General features: G+C 42.8%; 1 protein-coding gene across 4 annotated transcripts in view; it reads right to left on the reverse strand.

The window, feature by feature from the left end:
* Positions 1-26,435, reverse strand: part of DOCK5 (dedicator of cytokinesis 5) — a 180,050-nt gene extending 153,615 nt beyond the window's left edge. For 2 of the 4 annotated variants that reach the window (XM_058194702.1, XM_058194705.1), the window contains exon 1: positions 25,949-26,433. In XM_058194702.1, coding sequence (XP_058050685.1) covers positions 25,949-25,991 — 43 coding nt within the window. In that variant the 5' untranslated portion in view covers positions 25,992-26,433. Of the gene's footprint in view, positions 1-25,948 lie in introns of all 4 variants that reach the window. The other 2 variants (XR_009156501.1, XM_058194703.1) reach the window with 2 other exon arrangements.
* Between the last annotated feature and the right edge of the window lie 807 nt (positions 26,436-27,242).

Here is a 27,242-nt window from a genome sequence, read left to right on the forward strand (position 1 = left end):
GCTCCTCCAACAAAATCTGCCAACATCTTTTAATGCCATGGTTAACCCAAACCCCTCCAGATGTTTTAACTATGAAAACTGTCAGTCCAATCCATCAGTCTATTGGGCTTCTCCCATTCTTGTTCCAAAATGACGCTATAGAGCACTGCACACCAGAACAACTAGACACAAGAACAGCTTTTTCCCGAAAGCCATCACTCTGCTAAACAAATAATTCCCTCAACACTGTCAAACTATTGACTAAATCTGCACTACTATTAATCTTCTCATCGTTCCCATCACCAATCTCTTTCCACTTATGACTGTATGACTATAACTTTGTTGCTGGCAATCCTTATGATTTATATTGATATATTGACCATCATTTGTGTTGTAAATGTTGTACCTTGATGAAGGTATATTTTCTTTTATGTACACTGAGAGCATATGCGCCAAGACAAATTCCTTGTGTGTCCAATCACACTTGGCCAATAAAAAATTCTATTCTATTCTATTCTATTCTATTCTATTCTATTCTATTCTATTCTATTCTATTTCTCTTGACCCTACAGCACTTAAATGGCAGGGGTGGGATGGGCAATTCCTACATTGCTCCCGACAGGCTTTCCAGACAAACCAGACCAGAACCATGACCAGAATTGCTAATTTTACTTTATTGCAAAGTTACATTTACGGAATATTGCAAGTCTGAATGAAAGTACATGTTTCCTTTACAACATGAGAAGCTAGGAAGGCTCTTTTCTGAGCCTCATTCTCCACCCATTATGTAGCCATGGGCTATGCACTCTCTTACCTGCCTAGGCCAGGGGTCTCTAACCTTGGCAACTTTAAGCCTGGTGGACTTCAACTCCCAGCTGGCTGAGGAATTCTGGGAGTTGAAGTCCTCCAGGCTTAAAGTTACCAAGGTTGAAGACACCTGGCTTAGGCAGCACCTCTTGGTCTCATCTCTCAAGATTTTTCTCACATACCTAGAATAAATCTACATTAATGATATCATATTCCCAGAATGAATGCCTTCAGTCCTGAATGCAGTATTTTGTCTTTTAAAGGTTCCCAATTTTTTTTTAAAAAAAAAAAATACAAACCCCAGAAATTTTGCATTCAGCCCAACAGCACTCTGGTACTGTCTGTCTCCCCTGTTGCTCTTGCAGACAGAATAAATAAATAAAATGGAAAGCTGCACACAGAGGTACCCCAGCTGCGAAAAAGTAGCCAGCTAGTTCCGATGGAAACTAACAGACCAGAGATCTAAACACTGTTTTATGATATAAATACCCTATAGGGAAATGACGCTCCTCTACAGTGTAATATATACTGGCATATCAATGGCTTGTTCGTTCCACATGTGTTTTTTTCACATTTGTATACATGATTTCCTGATGGATGCCCACTAACATTTTTACTGTCCTGAACACAAGATTTTCACCCCACCCCTATTATGAACACCCCTTTACATCTTTTTTAAAAGTTTGTTTTTAGGCTGAGAAAAATATGTTCCTTTTTCCTCTCTTTTTCTTTTATGTAAGCCGCAAGGAGTGTGGTCAACTCCAATTAGAAGCAGAGATTTAATGGCCGCTCTATCCCTATGGGTTGGTAGAACCCAAAGAATTTCAAACATGTTTGCATGCATTCAAATCAGGTCAGGGGGGGAGTCATTGGCCCCAACGGAAAGGGTGCGCAACTTGGGCGTCCTCCTGGATGGGCGGCTGTCGTTTGATGATCATTTGGCGGCCGTCTCCAGGAGGGCTTTTTACCAAGTACGCTTGGTCCGCCAGTTGCGTCCCTTCCTTGACCGGGATGCCTTATGCATGGTCACTCACGCTCTTGTCACTTCCCGTTTGGATTATTGCAATGCTCTCTACATGGGGCTGCCCTTGAAGTGCACCCGGAGGCTGCAGCTAGTCCAGAATGCAGCTGTGCGGGTAATAGTGGGAGCAACTCGTTGCTTCCATGTAACACCAATCCTGCGCGGCTTGCACTGGCTTCCTGTGGTCTTTTGGGTGCGCTTTAAGATTTTGGTCACCACCTTCAAAGCGCTCCATGGCTTAGGGCCCGGATACTTACGGGACCACCTGCTGTTACCGCATGCCTCCCACCGACCCGTACGCTCTCACAGAGAGGGACTTCTCAGGGTGCCATCCGCCAAACAATGTCGGCTGGCGGCCCCCCGGGGAAGGGGCTTCTCTGTGGGGCTCCACTCTGGAACGAACTTCCTCCTGGACTACGTCAAGTGCCTGATCTTCGGACCTTTCGCCGTGAGCTGAAAATGCATTTATTTATTCAAGCGGGACTGGAATAATATTTTTAATATTTTAAATATTTTAAATTTTAACTGGGGTTTTATTATTATATGGTTTATAATTTTAAATTTTAAACTTTTAAATGTGGCCATTTTTTCTAATATGCTCGGTTTTAAATTGTCGTTTTAATTGTACATTTTTGTTTTTTATCTTTTGGCTGTACACCGCCCTGAGTCCTTTGGGAGAAGGGCGGTATAAAAATTTAATAAATAAATAAATAAATAAATAAAATCTGTGGGATTTCTTTGACTATAATAATGAACTTAGACGTGGCTTAGACATCTCTCTGACACACACACACACACACACACACACACACATCTTTCCCTTGCAGTCTTCAAGCCAACGACAAGAAGAGTTCCTTTCTGAGCAAGCCACTTTGCCTCTCCAGTGGCATTTTGGCTCAGGCCAGTAACCTGATAGAAGGCCCTCCCCTCCGTTTCTGGGCAGAACAAAGAGCCTTATTGATTGCCCTTGAACCAAAACAGCTCCAGCCTTATTACATGGTGCAGGCAAGAAAAGGAAAGGAAAGAAAGAACAGAAAAAGAGGAGGGGGGGAGGGAAAAGAGAAAAGAAAATCACAAAGGACTGCATGGGATAAAGAATTGCTGCGTTCTTCCGAGCCATGCAATTTAAAAGTGGTATTTAGGCTGTTTTTGGAGGAAAGAACTGCTATGCGACCTACTTGCCAAAGCTTGGAGCAAAACAAGGGGGACTTTATTGAGAAGAAGTGGGAAGAGGAGAGGACCCATAAGCCACGCCCAAAGAGAAGGTCCTTCACTTGCTACAAAGACCTTTTGATCTCTGGGGAGGTTTTGAGACGCCGTGCCTAGATATTAACCGTATCAAAGAGGGCACGATAGAAAAAGACTGTGCATTTTGGAAAAGCATTGCTATGCAATGCAAATGAAAAGCCAAGTACAGAAGAAGCATTAGCAATATTTAACAGTTAACTACTTGTCTCTGTCTTATCCGCCTCGCAGGGTGATAAAACGAGAATCAAAGCTTGTATGATACCTTCAATTATGACTGTTGTGAAAGATTTATCGCTGGTACTTCTGCATGGCGACTCTGTTGCCCTTCCTTTCAAATCACAAATCATGGCCCTTGTTTAAAAGTTCTCCTTTCTTTATAATATTGATCAAATCAGTCAGTCTACACTTGGCATTAATGTGTAAACTTTAATACGTCTACAGAACAATTTCAGAAAGCTCATAGACTTTAAGTTGCATACATATTTCTTTCTTTCTGCACCAACTCAGAAAGCTCAAACTGCCCAAGGAGCTGCTGCTCTGTTCTACAGAGGAATTATTGAGTCTGTCATCTGCACCTCTATAACTATCTGGTTTGGTTCTGAAACCCAACAAGACAGACACAGACTTCAGAGGATAATTAGAACTGCAGAAAAAACAATGGGTACCAACCTGCCTTCCATTGTGGACCTGTATACTGCATGAGTCAAAAAGAGGGCTGTGAAAATATTTACAGACCCCTCGCATCCTGGACATAAATTGTTTCAACTCCTACCCTCAAAACAATGCTATAGAGCATTGCACACCAGAACAACTAGACACAAGAACAGTTTTTCCCCGAATGCCATCACTCTGCTAAACAAATAATTCCCTCAACACTGTCAAACTATTGACTAAATCTGCACTACTATTAATCTTCTCATCGTTCCCATTACCCATTTCCTTCCGCTTATGACTGTATGACTATAACTTTACTGCTTGTATCTTTACGATTTATATTGATATTGTTTCCTTATTGCTTATTTGTATCCTATGACTATTATTAAGTGTTGTATCATTAAGTGTTAAATTTGTACCCTATGACTATCATTAAGTGTTGTAAATGTTGTACCTTGATGAAGGTATCTTTTCTTTTACATACGCTGAGAGCATATGCACCAAGAAAAATTCCTTGTGTGTCCAATCACACTTGGCCAATAAAAAATAAAAATAAAAAATGTATTCTATTTTAGATACTTCCTTATATATACTGTAGATCGATTAGCAACTTCTTATTGAGACAAAGAGAACTATGGCTTAACTCTAGCAGACAAAAGTTATGTCAGCATAAACTTAAACTTCTAAACTAAAGAAAAGACAAGTTCCTAGACCATGCATGAAATTTTATGATGACAGTAAAGTAAAATAATAAAACCAGCGATGATGACGGCAAAGTATGAAATCTTGTGAAGACGCAAAGAAAAAAAGGAAGAAAACAGCATATTTTAGGCAGCACTGAAATTTCCCAGACAAAAAAGCCTCTTATTTGCTACATTCCTCTCTTTGCTCAAAGTTATGCCAAGAATAGGGGGGGGAAATCAAGCTGAAAAGGGAATTCATTGTCTCGGAGAAAAAGCAAACCACAAAGACAAGCAGACAATGAAGATTGTTAACCGGGGGTCGCGGTGATGGATACGACAGAGTGTTCAACTTGAATTGAGGAAATTAACTTGCAAGGCTTCAGTTAACCATGAACCCAGAATGGGGCTCCAGAAAATCACCAGACTCCATGAAGAGGAAAACTTAATATATCTGGGATGTTATTTCATTATAAATATTTTGTATAATCATTGAAAGGTCTGATGACAAATTACGAAGAAACTTCAGAAGTGGTGCATGTTAAATATCCATTGAGCATATCCTAAAGGTGTCAGTTGAATTCATGCTCTAATGAATCCAAATACTAATTTGGAAGGAAATAAAATAATTGAAATGGTGCCAAATTAAACTTAAGTTGTGGGCTATTTAAAGGAGAAGCAGATAACCAGGAAGAACATGGAGGGATGGGAAGGAGATGAGGTCAGGATCAGACACAAAGCTTCATTTCATAAACCAAATAGGCCAAAGCAAATGAATGGGATGCTTCATTAGCCTTCTGAGAGGTCCACCAATTTTGGCTCACCTTCTAAGCAACCAAAAATACGTTGTTGCCAGGATTTGCACCATTCAAGAAATGAAGTTGTCAGACCTGAAAGCCATCTTTTACATTTGGGTGTTCAGGCCTGCCACATTTTCTACTGTGGGAAAATGGGAGGGGGATTGCATAGAGTATGGGTGATACATAGTCAAAATAACATTTTCTCAGAGAGTCAAGGCCACCTATAGCTATGATGAGGTGGGTGGGAGGCATCTCCAGTTTTGGATGGTGCCTGGTTGAATCATGTGACAAGACATGTGGGTGCTGGGCAGGGACACATTTGAACTTTCTTTTGGGTGGGGCAAACCTGGAAACATTCAGATTCAGGTTTTCCCAGATGTGCCAATATGACATTTCTAATAAAATGGAACTTTGAGGAAATTCAGGCATCGGAGTCTTCTTTTATTAGGGGCATTACTTGGAACCCTGACGGAAGTGTACCTTCAAACTTTGACTAAATCATATCAAAACCTGGAGTACAGTAACTGTCATGCCCAATCAACACACCCAATTGTCAGAGATGATGTTTTTCTTCCTACAATTGTCCTGAACAGCTCATTTCCTTGGTTTTGCATATTTACTTAATTTACCTTCTAACTGTCTTTCAGTAGGCATGGATCTGTGTTTAAACTTGCTTACAATGATTTGTTTCCTGTCTATATTATTTCGGAGCAAATACAGATCTCTGCACTTCATATGTGGTTTTTGAGATACCACCACCCCTGTTTTTAAGCTATACCCATCCATTGTATGGTTGAGAAGCATATCACATGCACACAAACTGAAAATGGGCAAAGGCAGTACAGCCAACAATCTGGAATAAAAAAAGGGGGCCAAGGAATCACCAAGAAGCTACCACAAAAGCAAAGCTGCCCACAGTAGCTTTAGCAACATATGATGAGAGAAATATGATTTAATCAACAGCCCAAGATCCACAAATAACTGGCATGCAATGAAAACAGATACATTGAGAAGAAGGTGGATAGGTACTAAAACCACACTGTTAAAAATTGCCATGCTTAGAATTGGCAACTTCCAGCAAAACTACTGCGCCACCATGACTAGATATCTGAGTTTCACACTGCTCCTTCTTATTCAGAGTCTTCATCTACCTTGTTGGTACTTCAAAGAGACAGTCAGAATTAGGTGCAATAAGGATACTATAGTAATTCCTCTTGGACAAATAGAACTTGCACCAATTCTTCATTTCTCCCAATCTGCCAGTAGAATGAAAAGTGCAAGAAAAGTTGGAAGGGGAAAACAAAATGTGGGGAAAAAAGCCCCTGTCTTCCCCTCAAACAAAACATATAATTCTCTGACTTGAAACACATGAATCTTAAAGTTGCCAAGGTTGAGAAATACTGAAAAAGCTTTGTTTTGTCTAGGTAAGAAGGGAGCAGGCTGTTTAATTCCCTTGATCAAGAAATCCAGTTGCTTTGGAGTCATCTGTACGTAGCCCAGTTATCCTTAATTGAATACTCTGGAGATCACTGGATTTCAACTCCCAGCACTCTAAATCAAGATAATTTTGTTGCTTAACATCTGGATTTCAGACTACCTCATTGCTTCCCTCCAGGTTACTCTTTCCCCAAAAACCTGCTGAGCAAAAAAGAGAGGAATCAGAAGGAGAGGGAAATTTGTTGTTGTTGTTGGTTGCGAAGTCCTGTCCGACCCATCGAGACCCCATGGACAACATTCCTCCAGGCCTTCCTGTCCTCTACCATCCCCCAGAGTCCATTTAAACTCATGCCTACTGCTTCAGTGACTCCATCCAGCCACCTGGTTCTCTGTCGTCCCCTTCTTCTTTTGCCCTCAATCTTTCCCAGCATCAGGCTCTTCTCCAGTGAGTCCTTCCTTCTCATTAGGTGGCCAAAGTATTTGAGTTTCATCTTCAGGATCTGGCCTTCTAAAGAGCAGTCAGGGTTGATCTCCTCTAGGACGGATTTAATTAATAATTTAAATTGTTTAATTTAATTATTTAATTTAATTAATAATTTAATTAATGGCCCTCTAACAAAACGATCAGGAGCAAAATGAAATTGTTCAGATTTGCAACAAATTTCTTACTATTTACACAACACTCACATTATAATAAGTCAATATTCCATTACCATTAGCTGTGCTTAATCATCATGTGACTATTTTACTTCCCTTCTTCAAGAGTCTATTAAAAAAAAAGGAGAGACAATTCTGCAAATCCTGTATTTACCCTCTCTGCAGATAGTGTGGTACTGTTTCATAAGCAAGAGGCTTTAAAAACTAAGCATCGAAAGCCAAACAACCAAATGAAGCATATGTGCCATAGCAAAAGCCCTGGGTAACGTAACTTGGCAGAGAAGGACCATCCCAATGGGCTCTTCTCCAAGGTAAAATCCAGGTGTTTATTGATCTAGTTGATTGCCCCACCCAGACATGGATTCAGAATATGCATCACTTTACAGGGATTCGTTTACAAAAAAATAAGGTGGCATTGAATGACATCAATATGTTAACAACAACAACAATGTCAAATCTCTGGATGAAATCATTCAACACTGCCCATTAGATGTTAAGCAATTTGGGAGATAACAAAACACCCTGCAGAACCACAATTTAACTGCCTGTCAGGGGCAAGGCAACCATGTCCTATCATTAATTTCTTCAACTCAACAACTAAATAAGACTGAGAGATTCAAAAGAGAGGGAGGTAGAATAAAGAATGAAGCCAAATGAAGAGAATGACGTTAATCTCCAAAAACTGTCTTTTGGCACCTTTTTACTTCACGTGGCAACCAAAACCTTCCCACTTCAAATGCATAAAGTGAAAGGAACCTTAAAAACCACCGTGGGTTAGACTTGGGATCAATTCTGAATTGCTATGACTTTTTTTAAAAAAAAATAAAGTGCATGTTAAACAGCCAGTTTGGTCTAATGATTAAGGTGCCAGGCTGGAAACCATGAGTTTGTGAGGTTTTAAGCATGAAAACCGACTTTGGGCCAGTCACTCTCTCTCTCTCAGCCCAACTCACCTCACAGGGTTGTTGTTGTGGGTAAAATAGGAAGAGGTAGGAGCATTAGGTACGTTCATTGCCTCAAGTTAGCCTTCCATCCTTCCCAGGTCAGTAAAATGAGGACCCAGGTTGTTGGAAGCAATATGCTGATGTTGTAAACAGCTCAGAGAATGCTATAAAGCACCATAAAGTGATATATGTCTAAATGCCATTGGTATTATTTATAAAAAGGTAAAGGTTCTCCTCGCACATACGTGCTAGTCGTTGCCGACTCTAGGGGGCGGTGTCATCTCTGTTTCAAAGCCGAAGAGCCAGCGCTGTCCGAAGACGTCTCCGTGATCATGTGGCTGGCATGACTCAACGCCAAAGGCACACGAAATGCTTTTACCTTCCCACCAAAGGTGGTCCCTATTTTTTCTACTTGCATTTTTACATGCTTTCGAAACTGCTAGGTTGGCAGAAGCTGGGACAAGTCACGGGAGCTCACCCTGTTACATGGCAGCACTAAGGATTCGAACCACTGAGCTGCCGACCTTTCGATCGACAGGTTCAACGTATAAAAAACAATAAAAGGTGGCTTAAAAATCTAAATAAGTGAATTAAATAAATGAGGTAGGAGGAATGAGAGAGGAGAAGCTGTCCTAGGTAGAATACTAGACAATACTAGACAACACAATATCAACAGTAGAAGCCTTCAAATTTCTAGGTTCTACCATATCGCAAGATCTAAAATGGACACCTAACATCAAAAACGTCATCAAAAAAGCACAACAAAGAATGTTCTTTCTGCACCAACTCAAACTGCCCAAGGAGCTACTGATACAGTTCTATAGAGGAATGATTGAGTCTGTCATCTGCACCTCTATAACTGTCTGGTTTGGTTCTGCAACCCAACAAGAAAGACACAGACTTCAGAGAATCATTAGAACTGCAGAAAAAACAATGGCTACCAACCTGCCTTCCATTGAGGACCTGCACGAATCAAAAAGAGGGCTGTGAAAATATTTACAGACCCCTCACATCCTGGACATAAACTGTTTCAACTCCTACCCTCAGATCAATGCTATAGATCACTGAACACCAGAACAACTAGACACAAGAACAGTTTTTTCCCGAACGCCATCACTCTGCTAAACAAATAATTCCCTCAACACTGTCAAACTATTGACTAAATCTGCACTACTATTAATCTTCTCATCGTTCCCATCACCCATCTCCTTCCACTTATGACTTTATGTCTGTAACTTTGTTGCTTGTATCCTTACAATTTATATTGATACTGATTGTTTCCTGATTGCTTATTTGTAGCCTATGACTATCATTAAGTGTTGTACCTTAGAATTCTTGATGATCTTTTCTTTTATGTACACTGAGAGCATAGGCACCAAGACAAATTCCTTGGGTGTCCAATCACACTTGGCCAATAAAGAATTCTATTCTATTCTATTATTTGCAAGGATTTTGGGACTGGACCTGGTGGTACGTGATGATAATGGGAACATACTGGATCCAGATGTTACCAGCATGATTTCACTCTTTAAAGCACACAAAGCAGCATCCAAAAGCATTGACGACAGGATCCAGGAAGAAAAGGTAGGTTTATTTTTTTTCAGCATATTGTTTCCTGATCAGGAAGTTGGCCCAGAAATAACTTTAGGCAATAATGGAACCCAAAAGAGATTCACTGTGGTATAACACGATGTTAAATGTGTGGTGAGGCTATGCTTCGAACAAATAGAACTTTTACTTCCTTCTCAACATTTCAATAGCCGTACAATCAATAATTGCTGTACAATAGTGTTGTAAGTGTTGTACCTTGATGAAGGTATCTTTTATTTTATGTACACTGAGAGCACATGCACCAAGACAAATTCCTCGTGTGTCCAATCACACTTGGCCAATAAAAAATTCTATTGTATTCCATTCTATATTGAATGTTTGGAAGAGAAGAAAAAAGATCCCTGCAGGTGATGAAAACAAGATATAGAGCAAAACTAGGGTTGAATCTGCTTCTACAGTGGGAACCTCCCAGATAATTATACTATACGGCCAGGGTTCCAATTTAGTTGTAACTCTACTCTGCTGTTTGTCTTACCATAAGGGTATCTCCATCCACTCTTACCAAACAAGTACTCACTGATTTAAGATATAAACACTTCCAAGCTGATTACATAGGCCAGTGTTAGTGAAGCTTTTCGGCACCGAGGGGGACTAACCTCTTCTCCTCCCACCACCACATATTTAATACCATGAATCTGACTTTGATGGTATCACTTTAAACCAAGACATAAAGTACAAAAGAATACAGCCTATGTCCATGATGGCGAAACTGTGACCCACAGAGCCATCTTTCCAGACACGCGAGCCATCGCCCTTTGCTCTTCTGGGTTCCGGCGCGCCATCCAGCTGATCTTCACGCACACGGAAGCAGGGGAAACCAGAAGAGCAGCCACCCGGTGCACATGCCCGCGTCAGGAAGATGATTTCCAATTTTTGGAGTGCATGTGCACCGCTCACCTGGTCTTCCGGTTTCCAGCACGCATGCACGCGCAAAGACCAGCTGGCCGGTGCGCATGCGCGTGCTGGAAACCGGAAGATCATCTTCCCAGCACGTGCATGTGCACCGGGTGGCTGCTCTTCCTGTTTCTGGTGCTCCCACATGTGTGAAAACCAGCTGGTCGGTGCGCTGGAACCCAGAAGAGCAACGAGCGATGGCTCGCGTGCCCAGAGATGGCTCTGGGTGCCACTTCCAGCACGTATGCTATAGGTTTGCCGTCATGGACATTGGCTATATTCTTTTCGACTTTATGTCTTGGTTTTAAGTGATACCATCAAAGTCAGATTTATGGTGGTAAATGTGTGTCGGGGGGAGAAGAGGTTAGCCCCCTCCCCCCAATCAATAGAAAGAGTTAGGGTAAGAGGTTCCAAAAATTAAAGTAGAACATGTCCTATATAAAGGATAGTCCTCATAGTGGGACTAATATAGATCAGGGGTCTCCAACCTTAGCAACTTTAAGCCTGGAGGATTCTGTGAGTTGAAGTCCACCAGGCTTAAAGTTGCCAAGGTTGGAGACCCCTGGCATAGATGTAATATATTTTAATGTAGAGGAGGAGGACTAGGGGTGATATGATAGAACTGTTCCAATATATTAGGGGCTACCACAAAGAACAGCCAGAACACCTGAAGGCAGAAAAAGAAGCAATGGATGGAAATTGGAAATAAGGAGAAATTTCCTGACAGTTAGCTCTTTCATTCAGTAGAACAACTTGCCTTCAGAAGTTGTGAGTGCTCCATCACTGCAGGTTTTAAAGAAGAGATTGGACAGCCATTTGTCTGAAGTAGACTAAAAAACCATCCAACTCCATTCTGTTATTCTATACTGTAGAATAGAATAACAGAGTTGGAAGGGACCTTGGAGGTCTTCTAAGCCAACCCCTTGCTTAGGCAAGAAACCTTACACCACTTCAGACAAATGGTTATCCAACACCTTCTTAAACATTTCCAGTGTTGGAACATTCACAACTTCTGGGGGCAAGTTGTTCCACTCATTAATTGTTCTGTCACGAAATTTCTCTTTAGTTCTAGCTTGCTTCTCTCCTTGATTAATTTCCACCGGTTGCTTCTTATTCTGCCCTCAGGTGCTTTGGAGAATCATTTGACTCCCTCTTCTTTGTGGTAACCCCTGAGATATTGGAACACTGCTATTATGTCTCTCTCAGTCCTTCTTTTTATTAAACTAGACATATCCAGTTCCTGCAACCGTTCTTCATATGTTTTAGCCTCCAGTCCCCTAATCATCTTTGGTGCTCTTCTCTGCACTCTTACTAGAGTCTCCACATCTTTTTTACATCGTGGCAACCAAATTTGAATGCAGTATTCCAAGTGTGGCCTTACCAAGGCATTATAAAGTGGTATCAACACTTCACATGATCTTGATTTTAACCCTCTGTTTATGCAGCCTAGAACTGTGTTGGCTTTTTTGGCAGCTGCTGCACACTGCTGGCTCATATTTAAATGATTGTCCACTAGGACTCCAGGATCCCTCTCACAGTTACAATTATTGAACAAGGTACCATATATACTGTACTTATGCATTTTTTTTTCTTGCCTAAATGAAGAACCTTCCTTTTTCACTGTTGAATTTTATTTTGTTAGATAGCACCCAATGTTCAAGTCTGTCAAGATCCTTCTGTATCTTCGGCTGATCTTCTGGAGTGTTGGCTATTCCTGCCAGTTTGGTGTCATCTGCAGATTTGATGAGTTCCCCATCTATCCCCTTGTCCAAGTCATTGATGAAGATGTTGAAGAGTACTGGGCCTAAAACAGAGCCTTGGGGTACTCCACTGCATACTTCCCTCCATGCAGAGGCAGTTCCATTGAGGACTACATGTTGAGTGTGGTTGGTCAGACAGTTATGAATCCTGTAATATTAGACTTTCTGCTTACATGTCAAAAAAACAAGTGTCCATTATCTGCTACTTCATGCACAAAACCCTACTGAGCTCTTTAAGATGGTGTTGGATAACAACCACCAATGCAGTTGAAGACAACATGTGGTTTGGAGAACCCAAGAAAGCTTAAACACAACTTAAGGATCTGTCTTCCCGCCATGTGTGGCCATCTCCCATCTTTTAGCCCAAGGCAACAGCTTTGTTCTACCTCATAAATTTAGAGCTATTGCAAATTGCATCATTTAACATGTCACAGCATAACTTCTTGAATACATTGAGAGCGCTTGCTTTTTTGTTCTTGCTCTAAAAAGAACAGCTTGTTGTTTCACACAAGCATCTAAGCAGTGGCAGTTCCAAATTGGATTCTCAACTTATAAACTAGCAATTATAAATTGCTCCATTACCCCCAGAATATGCACAAATTATGCTCTTAAGGGAAATTACCTCCAGTTTAAGAACCACCAAGCTAAAACATAGTCTTAAGATAGAAGAGCTGTTTTCCACGGACTGAAGTCACAATTATCTTCCAAGTCAAGAGCTGTGAATGATAATATTAAGACCATGAAGGTGTAGCCTTATTATTTCAGAATTTCAAGGGCAGGAATTATATGGAGAGGTCTCTGGGCAGCAAACCATTCCTATATTTTTTTTTACTTTTGCTGTGGTTGAAGCGTTGATGATTGTAGATTCTAGAGTTAAAGGCAGGCTTCCAATTAAATTCTTTTGTTCTGTTTCTTTCTGACAGAATCTAGTGACAAAGTTACTTCGCTGGATCCATCTCTATCCAGAAAGCATATTTTTTAAAAAGTAAACAGAATAAGCAAATTACAAAGATGGGAAAAGTCCTGTTTACAACCAGAGTTTACAACCAGAGGTGACATTACTGTGGAATACTATAGAACAGGGGTCACCAACCTTTCGAACCTCAGGGACCACTTAATTCATAATTTTAAATCCCATGGACCACTAATATGATCTGCCTAATGACCTGCTGGGTGGACGTGGCAAGGTGGTCATGTGACTGGGTGGGTGTGACCAACTCAATGTCACTCACGTCGAGGGGTGCCTTGTCAGCCTCTACTCGTTACTCCTCGCCTGCCTGCCGGGCTCCTTAGGGCCCCAACAGGAAGCAGTTGCTGGAGCTAAGCAGCCACCACAAGAAAGAGTTGGCAAAACAACTCGGTTCAAATTGAATCTAACCGAGAAGGAGGCTCAGCAGAAGCACCTCACTGAGACTATGAGCATAGGCTTTCCAAGCAGAGGGAAAACCTGCGGGAATGCAAGGCCGGGTACCAGCACCTGGAGGCTCAGTGGGCTAAGATGATCAGCCAGTTCCAGGCCATGATGCAGTCCCACTGGAACAAGGCCCTCCAGCTCTTCTCCACTAGCAGCTCTTCACTCCAGCCTTCGCCCAAAGCCCCGTACCAGGAGGCTGAAGCAAACCCCAAGTTGGAATTTCTGCCCCCCTCCAACCCACACAAAAAGACCTCGAAGGGGGAGACTCTCTGCAGCAACACAAATGTTCATTACACGTATCTGTCACAGGGGCCGTAGTTTCAGGACCCCTGATTTAGTGCAATATAAAAAATGCAAATAATTTTTCTGGGGACCACCAAAATTTTCTCACAGACCACCAGTGGTGCATGGACCACCAGTTGGTGACCGTAGCTATAAAAAGCTTCATTGCTAGTTGTTTGTAAAACGCTGGAACCATGTTGGAGTACCATGAATCACTTTGAGAAGATTTAGATCCAGAACTGAGCTAGAAGGAACTAATCAGAATGTCCTGGGAGAAATGAAGTAGTGCCCCAGGATTCTACTTTTTAAAACTCATTCAGTTTATAAAATGGGTCTTGATTTCTTTCTATAACTAATGGATGGTTTTATAATACAAGTAGTCCTTGACTTAGAACAGTTTGTTTAGTGACCATTCCAGGTTACAATGGTCCTGAAAAAAGTACTTATTGTTGTGGCTCCAGCCCCCGAACCTGGCCCCATACCCTGAGAGTGACTCTGAGAGTGTGGGGGAAGGACCGGTAAGGCTTACTTCAGGAGCACCGATTCCTTTGGCCCGGCTCCAGGAGCCAGAACCAGGCCAGTCGGAGGACGTAATGAGGCCGACATCCCCTGATTCCTCCCTTCCTCAGGCTACGCCTACAGACGCAGCTGATAACCATACTAATCAAGCCTGGATCGACCCGCGCTTCAGAAGATTAGAGAGGCGGCGTCATCAAAGGGAAGGTTAGAAATTAGCTGAACCGTGTCAAAGTGAGCTGAAGTCTTAATCTGTTTGAACTTTTTGGCAGGCAGCTGCGTTTTCTCGGCCAGGACTGATAGGAGCCGTGTAACCACTGGCTGTAGGCCAGCTCATTACTCCAAAGTGAGGATGGAGACAGAACACTTATGACATTTTTTCCCACTTACGACCGTTGCTGCCTCCCCATGGTCATGTGATTTACACTTGGATGCTTGACAACTGGTTCGTATTTATGACAGTTGCCGTGTCATGGGATCCTCTTTTGCAACCTTCTGACAAGCAAAGTCAATGGGGAAGCCAGATTCAGCTAACAACGGTGTTACTAACTTAACAACCGCTATGATTCACTTAACAAATGTGGCAAGAAAAGTCATAAAATGGGGCAAAACTCACTTAACGAATTTCTCACTTAGCAAGAGAAATTTTGGGCTCAGTTGTGGTCGTAAGACGCGGACTACCTGGACAGTTTAGTCACTACGTGGCTTTTCACTTTTTCTCTTGCCCTGTTCTTCCAAAGAAACAACCAATTTAGCTGGAATATTTTCCAAAATCACTCGTGCATTCAGGGAATCATAGGGGTGGAAGGACCTTGGAGATCTTCTAATCCAGCGGTCACCAACTCATGGTCCGTGAGAAAATTTTGGTGGTCCTCAGAAAAATTATATTGCGCTAAATCAGTCGTCCTCAAACTACAGAACCTGGGCCAGATACATGCAATGAATGTTTGTGTTGCTGCAGAGAGTCTCCTCCTTCAGGGTCTTTTTGCGTGGGTCAGAGGGGAGCAGAAATTCCGACTGGGAGTCTGCTTCAGCCTCCTGGTGCGGGGCTTTGGGCGAAGGCTGGAGAGAAGCGCTGCTGGTGGTGAAGAGCCGGAGGGCCTTGTTCCACTAGAACTGCATCATGGCCTAGAACTGGCTGACCATCTCAGCCTGCTGAGCCTGCAGGTTCCGGTACCTGGCCTTGCACTCCTGCAGGTCTTCCCTTAGAAAGCCTATGGTCACAGTCCTCAGTGAGGTGCTTCTGATGAGTCTCCTTCTTGGTCAGATCCAATTTGAACTGAGCTCTTTTGCCAACACTTTCTCGTGGTGGCTGCTTAGCTCCAACAACTGCTTCCTGTTGGGGCCCTAAGGAGCCCTGGCGGGCAGACAAGAAGTGGTTGGGAGGAGAGGGGTGAGTAGAGGCCGGCGAGGTGCCTCTCAACGTGAGTGACATTGACTTGGCCACGCCCACCCAGTCATATGACCACCTAGCCATGCCCACCCAACCGGTTATTAGGTAGGTCATATTAGTGGTCCGCGGGATTTAAAATTATGAATTTAGTGGTCCCTGAGGTCCCAAAGGTTGGTGACCCCTGTTCTAGTCCAACCTCCTGCCCAAGGCAGGATACTTTAGCTCCAATGACACCATGCCAAGAGCGTCTTACTATACCAACAATATTAATTAAAACTGAAAAGCCATACAGGAAAGCCAACTCATCAGTGACTCACTGGAAGCCAGAAACTAACTTGAAGGTGTGCACATTAAATATGGTTTTTGTTTCCATTTAGATTAGGTGGCAAGCTATCTTCATGTATACACTGCAAATACGTTTAGAACTGATAACCAGGCAACTCAATTTACTGAATCAACATAAGCTCAGAGAAAGTCAGAAACTGTTCATCCATATCGACCTAGGTCATTTTGAAGCAAAAGCTGGACATCAACGTTTCATCAACATCACTAGATCTGAACTATTCGCTTAAAGATGGATCAAGGCAAACAAAGGTTTTCTCACTTGCATACTAGTTCATATTGCAACAAAACTCCGCATTGGCGACAGGAAGGGCATCTGGCCAGTAAACACTCTGCTAGCTTAGACACCACCCCACAAGGAATTATGGGGTCGTTAAAAGATGATAATGATACTAGTTCATATTGCAGGGTCCAATCTCGATAGGTCACTGGGACCAGAGGTTTTGTCTTCCAAGCTTTCGGACTCGCACTGGAGCCCATCTTCAGAGAACTTCAGAAGATGGGCTCCAGAAGTTTCCTGAAGATGGGTTTCAGCATGAAGCTTGGAAGACAAAACCTCTGGTCCTGGTAACTGACCCTAATTGGACCCTGCAGCATTATCCTGGGACAAGTATATTCGCCTTCATTCGCTAGTTCATATTCCTCAACAACAGAAGTTGGCAGTTTTTATATAACTGCAGACGTTGCCCTAAAAAAAGTCAACCAAGGTCTTGTGTCAACACGGTAGGGAAAAAAAAATGGGATTTTCCATTTGTTTCTCCCACTGGGGGAAGTAGATTAAATGGTAATGGGAAGCTTAATAAACTTCTCGTCTTTTTTTAGTTTATCATCAAAGCTAGAAGAATACAAGGATTGCTCGATAAACAGCTCAGTTACCTCTTCCTGTCTGCTCACAATTTTAAAGGACAGCGTGTAATTTTTAAAACTTTCCTCCTGTATGTTATGTGGGCAAGTACTTATGTACTTTAATTTTTCCCTAAGGCACACTGAGTTTCCACACAAAATTCGCTATTAGTCACCCAATTTAAAATAATGGAGAATAGGCACTGAGAAATAACACACTTCCAATATAACTGAAACATACTGAAAAAATCTCTACAGTTATTGTACACATACTAGCAAGGTTTAAATGACCTTGTAGTTTAGTATCTTGTGGGAACTCTGCCTTTGTCTTCACATATTGTACAATTAGTCAATCCCATTAATCCAGGATAGGGTTTATTTGTTTGGAAAACAATACTATGCCAACCAAACAATTGTCTTCTTTTTGGTTTAGTGTGTAACATGAATCCAGCCTAATGTACATTTAAGCTGCAGTTAACAGAATGTCTGCTATTTCTTTTTGTCATCCTTATAATTAAAGGTAAAGGTTCCCCTTGCACATATGTGCTAGTTGTTCCCAACTCTAGGGGGTGGTGCTCATCTCCGTTTCAAAGCTGAAGAGCCAGCACTGTCCAAAGATGTCTCCGTGGTCATGTAGCTTGCATGACTAAATGCCAAAGGCACACGAAACGCTGTTACTTTCCCACCAAAGGTGGTCCCTATTTTTCTACTTGCATTTTTTATGTGCTTTTGAACTGCTAGGTTGGCAGAAGCTGGGACAAGTAATGGGAGCTCACCCCATTACGCAGCACTAGGGATTCGAACCACTGAACTGCCGACTTTTCAATCGACAAGCTCAGCATCTTAGCCACTGAGCTACTTTGTCCCTAATTATAATTAGGGACTCATTATAAATTAAATATAATTATAATTCTTATAATTAGGAGATTATAATTTAGAGAGGAACGGTTGAGGGCAAAAGAAGAATGGGACAACAGAGAATGAGGTGGCTGGATGGAGTCACTGGAGCAGTAGGCATGAGCTTAAATGGACTCCAGAGGATGGTAGAGGATAGGAAGGCCTGGAGGAACGTTGTCCATGGGGTCGCGATGGATTGGACACACCTTCGCAATTAATAACAACGATTTTGAGAGAGAGAGATATCTCATAGATTGCAGTTTTATATACAGCTGGTCCGTTAAAACCTTTTGTTTAACAACCATGTGAAGTTACAAGATAGTTGCAACAAAAAATATTCGCTAGTTCATATTCCTGAAAAAAGGAACAATAATAAAATTTGGATTCTTGGGAATCAGCATGTGATCACAATGGCTTCAGTGTCCTAAGGTCACATGATTGTGATCTTCCCAGGCAGTTTCTGACAAGCAAAGTCAGTGTGGGAAACTGGATTTACTTAATAATTGTGGCAACGAAGGTCAAAAAATTAGATGTGACTTGCTTAATGACCCCATTGCATACCCCTGGACATTTTGGTCATAAGCCGGAGACTCCCTGTATATGTATTGAGATGCAATTCCATTGAATGTGATAGTATTTTTTCCAGATAAATTTTAAAAGGGGTTGCAATCAGCCAATCACTAGAGGATATAAATAATACTGTATTTCAGTTGTACTGTATCTCAGATTATATAAATACACTCTGTTTTGTGTTCTTACATTAATTTGAGGTGATGGTTATATATTTAAAAAGAGTTCCTCTTTTTTTCCCCAAAGTTCCCTATATTAGGTTCAGATTTAGTATTCACTAAAAATCAAAGGAACTTTAATGAGCCATGACTAATTTACCACACTGATTTCAATGTGTTTGCTGTAAGCATGATCCTGACTCAAGCCTTATGATTCAATTGGTCCCAAATTTCACAACTGGGGAGAAATAATTCATATTTTTAAACATGATAATGAATATTTTTTAAAAAATTTAATTTTCATCATATTTCTGAGGCAAGGCTAATGGGGAGAAGGGACTTCAGAAGAGTTATCTGTTATTCACCTAAGCAAACTTCTTTTGTAAATTCAGAAAGTGGAACCAACATAGTGTTTGATAGACATTTTGGGGATTATTGTCCTTATGTTTTGGGCTATTATTACTGGTACTACCATGATTTGTCAAATCAGGGGGCCAGTATCGATAGGAATTATAAATCGACTTATGATCATCATAAGGATCGGGCTATCTACGAGACCGCTTTCTGCCACCGATAGCCTCCCAACGACCTGTGCGCTCCCACAGAGTGGGCCTGCTCCGGGTGCCATCAGCCAAACAGTGTCGGTTGGCGGCCCCAAGGGGGAGAGCCTTCTCTGTGGTGGCACCGGCCCTTTGGAATGAGCTGCCTCCGGGGTTACGCCAACTCCCCGACCTCCGAACCTTCAAGCGGGAACTGGAGACCTTATTATTCAATCGGGCGGGACTAGCCTAAGTGTTTTTAATTTAATTTATTAATGTATTAATTTATTTATCATTTTAAATTTTAAGGGTTTTATATCGGTCTATGACCATTTTAGTTAATTAGGCCTGTTAAATATTTCATTTTAAATGCATTTTAAATCTGTGATTTATATTGTGTATTTTATGTGTTTTAATTTTTTTTTATTTGCATTTATATCCCGCCCTTCTCCGAAGACTCAGGGCGGCTTACACTGTGTTAAGCAATAGTCTTCATCCATTTGTATATTATATACAAAGTCAACTTTTATTGCCCCCAACAATCTGGGTCCTCATTTTACCTACCTTATAAAGGATGGAAGACTGAGTCAACCTTGGGCCTGGTGGGACTTGAACCTGCAGTAATTGTAAGCAGTTGCTGTTAATAATAGGCTGCATTAGCCTGTTGCGCCACCAGAGGCCCAATATGGCTGTACACCGTCCTGAGTCCTTTGGGAGAAGGACGTTATAAAAATTTAATTATAAATAAATAAAAAAATAAAATCATTGAGCCCAAAATTTCTGTTGCTAAGTGAGACGTTTGTTAAGTGAACCTTGGCCCATTTTACGACCTTTCTTGCCAGTGTGAAGTGAACCACTGCGGTTAAGTGAGTAACACGGTTGTTTAGTGACTCTGGCTTCCCCATTGTGTTTGCTTGTCAGAGACACTTGGACACTGAATAAAGATAAATCTATTGCCAAGCATCTGAGTTTTAACCACATGTTGGATGCTGCAACAGTTGTAAGTATGGAAAAACGGTCATTTTTTCCCGTGCTTTTGTAACTTTTTTTTTATAAAAAGTTTTTAATTTTTTCTTTTCTTATACACATATTATAAATGTACATTTTCTTAATCATAGATAATCATACATATTCTGTCTAAAGAAAGCACATCAACAAAGCTTTTTAATTACATTTGGAGTTGCTCTTCTACCCTTTCTTTCCCTCCGTTTTACAACAAACCTTCTTCTTCTCTTTTCCCTCCCTCCTTCTCCTTGACTACCTTCTTCCTCCTCGTCTCCTTCCTCATACCTACTTCCTTTTCCTCTCCCCCACTCCTCTTCTCTTTCCCTCCTTTCTCACCTTCTCTCCTACTCTTATCCCCAACTTATCTTTCTTTCCTTCTCCTTCCCTCCATCCCTTTCTCTCCTTCACCTCCTCTATCTTACCTTCTATTCTTCTCTTCTTTCTTTCTTCTTCGTTGTATAGTATTTCCCTTGTTTGGTGTCTGAGCAACTCCAGTTTTCTGATAATATATACTTTTTTCCCGGTTTCTTTTCTATTTTACCCACAGTGCTCTTATAACTTTGAAGTGTCACTTAATGAACTGTTGTGAAACAAGGACTACCTGTGTCCATGCAAGCATTGGCTGTAATTTGTATCGTTCCTTAGCTATTGCTCCTTCGAGTGGTGCGGTGGCTTAGAGGTGGAGCTCTTGCCTCACAATCAGGAGGCTGTGAGTTCAATCCTAGATAAAGGCAGATATTTCTCTCTCTGGGCACAATGAGAATGTATCTGCTGAACAAAAACTCCACATTGGCGACAGGAAGGGCATCCGGCCATTAACCACTCTGCTAGCTCCATTCAGTTGCCTAAGACTCTACCCTGCAAGGGATTACGAGGTCTTTAAAAGAAGATGATTAGTTATTGCTTCTTTATTTCTCCATACAATTCAATCAATCTATGGAACCATAGTTTGCTTAAACCTGCTTTACTGAATTGGCTGAGGATGCACAACCTGCTATACTGTAGACCACAGATTGTGAACTGCAATAAGTGGTTTACACACGGCTCTCAAAGCTAAATCATCCAGATTAAGACATAAAATGGATCTACCACTCACCCAGGCAACATGCTTGCTCTTAACAGAGTATTTGTCTGAGGACCTTTTAAGGCTATTATTGTTGCCACTTTCTAATTCTTTAATTGACCTTGATTGGTTAGCTGCCTTCTGCTTATAAATAATATAATGGCTGTTTCTTTCTTTTAAAAAGAAAAGCACTTGTAACATTCTAAAGCTGTGTCCTAGAACCTTTGATTTCCAGATGTTTAGCAAATCTTGAATGTCCTTAGCTGATGAAAGGCATTCTATAAAATTGTTTTTTTATTGATTTTCTATGCAATTTCTTAATAAGTGGGTTTTTAAGCAGAATAATGCATGAAAGTGGTAGGTTTACCCTACTCTACTCTATTGCGGCTACCTTTCTTATGACAAGTCATTCAGAAGAAAAAATGACTATGGAGAATCTCAGTCATCCAGGTCGTGGTTTTCCCAAACTTTTCAAGTTCAGTTCTGAACTGAAGAAGCTTCTTGGATGAGAAGCGAAATGTTTTCAAAAAGATTTCTCTGACTTTAGTTCCATTCAACTAGCATCAAAAGTAACCATTGCTGCTCTTGTTCCTATGGATTATAATCAATCCATTCATGTTATCAGATGTTTTGTGGTAATAAGTTACCCAACTGAATTATGACCCAAAATTACTTTTGATTTGGTCGCTCATTGATGTCTCAGAATTTTAGAATGATATCCTTTTCTCCAATTCCCCATGAAACTCAACTTTTCTTCTGCTTTAAGTATACAAATGGTACATGCTATATTGCTCCTTTGCAGCTAAGACAGCACCAGCTCACACACAAGGAGGAAATGCAAGTAGCAGCTCTGTGGGAAAATCCAAGAATTGCAGAAGTGCATAAGTTTTGTTGGAAACAACAATTCTAACGGGGAATTTCCTAAACAGCTCACCGAAGACCCAAATCTTCTATATAACTCCAGTATATTCTGAGACGAAGAATCAAAATACAGATTTCCAGAAATATCATTCTAAAATTTTCAGATCAAGGTAACAATGATAGAACATATATTTTATGTCACTTCTTGAATCAATTAACTAAAGGTGTTGTCGGTGAGTATTAAATATTCTCCAGGAAGGAAAAGATATATTAAGTCAGGGGAGTCTTATGGATTTCAACTCCCAGAATTCCCCGTCCATCCATCCATCTATCCATCCATGCTATCCATCTATCTATCCATCCCACAACTTCTGGAGGCAAGTCATTCCATTGATTTAATTGTCCTGTCAGAAAATTTCTCCTTACTTCTAGGTTCGTTTTCTCCTTGATTAGTTTCCACCCATTGCTACTTATTCCACCTTCAGGTGCTTTGGAGAATAGCATCCCCCCTCTTTGTGGCAAACTCCTGAGATATCAGAACACTGCTATCATATCACCCCTAGTCCTTCTTTTCATTAAACTAGACCAGGGGTCTGCAAACTTGGCTCTTTTAAGACTTGTGGACTTCAACTCCCAGAGTTCCTCAGCCAGCTTTGAAGCACACAAGTCTTAAAAGAGCCAAGTTTGCAGACCCCTGGACTAGACATATCAATTCCAGCAACTCTTCTTTATATGTTTTAGCCTCCAGTTCTCTGAAGGTAATCTTCAATTTACAAATATTTGTTTAGCAACTATTTGAAGTTACGATGGCTCTGGGGGGAAAAAGGGGGGGACTTTTACAACCACTCTTCACACGTACAACTGTGGCGGCATCCTCATATCACATGATCAATATTTGGGTGCTTGGAGACCAGCATGTATTTACGGATGCTTGCAACCAGCCGTTTACAAGCTTAGCAGACTTCTGAGAAGCAAAGTCAACGGGAGGGGGGGAGAGCCGGATTCACTTAACAATTGCAGTGGTTCACTTAACAACCGTAGCAAAAAAAACAAACAAACAGGTACTCCAATCCTGCTTTGATTTTCACCTTTAAGGTAAATCAGGCTGGAGAACAGCAAATGCCCAGCCTCGGCAAGCAAGTGCTGACTTATCATGAAGCTGAATTCAGGCTTCCTTGTTTAGCCCTGCTGTCCGGAAACCTAAAAACATGGGGGGGGGAATTTGGTGGGGGAAATATTCAGCTTCAGGCCTATTTATGATTTTCAATGGAATTATTACACAACGTGCGAATCAAAGAGCTCCTGACGTTGCAAATATCTCAGTCATTAATGAGTAGCTGCTACTGCCTTGGAAACTGCTCCTAAGGCCCAGCAGGATCTTTTTATTTGGGGAAAGAACCAGAAGGTGACACGCACATCTTTTTCAGTTTTGCCTAATTGCCTTGAGTTGTTTGCCCACTTTGATTTCCGAGCCATCAGCTCTCAGAAGAAAAGGAGAGAGATAATAAAAGTAAACGTGATAGTGAAAAAAAATAGAAGGAGGAGGAGGAGGAGGAGTTTCCAGGTCTTGTTTGGGCTAAAAGTGACCCTGAATTCTGGGAAAACACAAGATAACTACGGCTCACCAGACTAAATCCAGGAACTGCATACAAAACGCTCAATAGGTGGAAAAAAAGGAGAAAATTCTTCTAAGGAGAATTTAGCTGACAGTTAACAGCAGTTAATCCGTGGAATGGCTTTCCTTCAGAAGTTGTGGATGCTCCCAAGACTGGAAGTTTGTGAAGAAGCGATTGAGCCACTGTTTGTCTAAAACGGTGTAGGGTTTCCTGCTTGAGCAGGGGTTGAACTAGAAGATCTCAAGGTCCCTTCCAACTCTGTGATTCTGCTAAAATGGCTTATGGAGAAAGACGGTGCAGAGTCTTTAAATTCTGATGGATTGGTTGAGATGGCAAGATGGCCTTGTGCATGGCATCAAGGCCTAGGGTCCATTGTTTGAGTACACAACCTTTCACATCAAATTCCCCCCCCCCGCGCTTCCCATTAATTAATCTGATGTAACTATTTATGGCTGTGGCAGATAGCCTTTCAGTGCCTCCCATCAGCCTGTGCCACCTCTGCATTGGAGATTAATTAAGCCATGACAAACAATATTCCAAACCCCCCCCCCTTCCTTTGTTTTCTTTCTTTGCAGCCCCAAAGGTGACTCACAAGCTCCCAGGCGCTAAAAACCCCATGGGATGGGGGCAAGCAGGAATACAAAAGGATCTGTGGGGTCCTTGAGCTCTCTGGGCTTGTTTGCTGGGCAGATGCTTCATTACCCAACTAGGAAATATCATCAGTATCTATGTTGCAAATGTATAACAATATAATTATTTGCAAAAGCAAAACACACGCAGAGCAAACCAGACCACACAGAAATGGTGAGGCGGCCTATGATTTACCTTATACATAGCTTCATAGACTGATGATATTACCTAGTTTGGGTCGTGAAACGTCTGCAAGAAAACAATCAAGCTCAGAGAGTACCAAGGATTCCCAGACCTCCTCCTTTCCACAAACCCCACTCCCTACCAGCACGGATGATGTTACTTAGTTGGGCAATGAAACCTCTGCAAAGAAAACAAGCAAGCTCAGAGAGCACCAAGGACTCCTAATTTTAACCTCAAGCTACAAATGCTCTCCTCTGTGGAGAAAACGATCTATCCCCCCCCCCCTCCATATCATATCCCGCCTGAGCTATGCAACAGATAAAAAGAACCTTAAAGCAGGGGGTCTTCAACCTCTGGGACCTCAGGGACCATTAAATTCATAATTTTAAATCCCCAGGACCACTAATATGATTTTTTTAAAAAAAGAAATAGTATTTAGTGCAATATAACAAATGCAAATGATTTTTCTGTAGACCACCAAAATTTTCTCACCGACCACCACTGCCTTAAAGGATAACTAACTCAGACACGGGTGGGTGTGTGAACAGCTGATTCCAACTCTCCCTCCAACTCCCGTCTCTCTCTCTCTCTCTCTCTCTCCCCCTGCTGGCAGGGGATAATGGGAACAGTGAGCCCTGCCCGTCTGGAAAGCGCTTTGGCAAAGTTGAAAAAAAGAGGCTGCGGAGAGGAGTTGCGGGAAGTGGGGGGGGGAGAGAGAGAGAGAGAAAAGGCGTTTTTTCTGCCGCCGGGGGGAAACCCCCCCGCCCCAAAAAAAGGCAGCGGAGGGTGGGGTCTCGTTTTCAAGTTCCCCGGCTGCGAACCGCCTGGGCTTCGCACCCGAACCCGGGAATCCTTCCGGCGCCCGAAAAAGGCAGAGCGGGAGCGAAGTGAACCTTCTTCAGGCCAAGAGGGAGGAAGGAAGCGAGGGAAGGAAGAGAGAAGACGCGAGCTGATGGGGAGGAAGAAAAAGAGAACCACAGCGAGAGAGAAAGAGAGAGGGAAAGATCCGCCCCGCGGACAATCTGCGGACTACACGGGAAAGTTCCGGGCAGGCGACACGCATCCTGCACGTGGGAAAGAGGGAGGCGCGTGTTTATGGTTGGGAGGGGGACGGGACTCAGAGAGTGGTCCCCCGGGTACTCACCCACGCCATACTTTTCCCGCTTGGTGGGGATCCAGCGAGCCATGCCGATGCTGGGCTGGAGTTGGGAGGGAACCTCGCCCCTGTTGCTGCTGCTGCTGTTGTTGCTGGCCGAGCCCCGGGCTCCTTGCTTCAGCCTCCGCCGGCCTCGGTAGCCTCCAGCTGGCCTGCCATAGTCGGGGTTAAGCGGGGTTCCTGGCTGGTCCGCCGCTGCGTCTTCTTCCCGCACACCCCCCCTCGCCTTTTCTCTGCCCAAGTTAATGCTCCAGCCGCCGCCTCCGCCGCCGCCGCCCGGCCAGCTTTGGGAACTCCAACGGCCCGCCTTCCACCGAGGGCAGCGAGCCGAGGCCAAGGGCGGGAGCTCTCCGCCTCTGCCGGGCGGGATCACCTGCTCCGACGGCCTCTCGGGCTCTTCCCCTGGCCGGGATGGGAAGGACTTGGCCGCCCAGGAGGAGGACGCGGTCGCCGATGCCTTTCGTGGCTCCGCACCTTAAATCCTGCGGAGCTGCGGGCGCAGAATGTGTATGTGTGTGTGTGTTTGGGGGTTCCCCTCTCACGTGGCTTTCCCAACATTTCTGAGACTTCTGCCGTTTTGGGGGATTTCCCCCCCCCCACCTCCAGGCGTTTCCAAGCCTGCTGGTCCTTCCCTCTCCTCAGGAACCCATACCCTCGGGCCAATAGTGGTAGTTCTCGACTTACAGCAGTTACACCTGGGGACCGTTCGAAATTAAAAGGGCACTGAAAAAAGCTCTTTCACACTTGTGACCCTTGCAGCATCCCAGTGATGGGTTTCAATGTTTTTTTTTTAACCACCAGTTCTGTGGGTGTGGCTTGGTGGGCGTGGCAGGGGAAGGATGCTGCAAAATCTCCATTCCCACCCCACTCCAAGGGCAAGGTTACTGCAAAATCCCCATTTCCTCCCGATCAGCTGGGATCTTGGGAGGCAGAGAATAGATGGGGGCAGGGCCAGTCAGAATTTTTACTACCGGCTCTCCGAACTACTCAAAGTTTCCACTACCGGTTCTCCAGAACTGGTCAGAACCTGCTGAAACCCACCTCTGCAGCATCCCCATGGTCATGTGATCAAAATTCAGACACTTGGCAACTGGCTCATATTTATGCTCATATTTACTTACGGGACCGCCTGCTGTTACCTTATGTCTCCCACCGACCCGTACACTCACACAGAGAGGGCCTTCTCAGGGTGCCGTCCACCAAACAATGTCGGCTGGCGGCCCCCAGGGGTAGGGCCTTCTCTGTTGGAGCTCCTACGCTTTGGAACGAACTTCCCCCTGGT

Source organism: Ahaetulla prasina, chromosome 9 (assembly GCF_028640845.1).
Source record: "Ahaetulla prasina isolate Xishuangbanna chromosome 9, ASM2864084v1, whole genome shotgun sequence".
In the NCBI taxonomy this organism is placed as follows: Eukaryota; Metazoa; Chordata; class Lepidosauria; order Squamata; family Colubridae; genus Ahaetulla; species Ahaetulla prasina.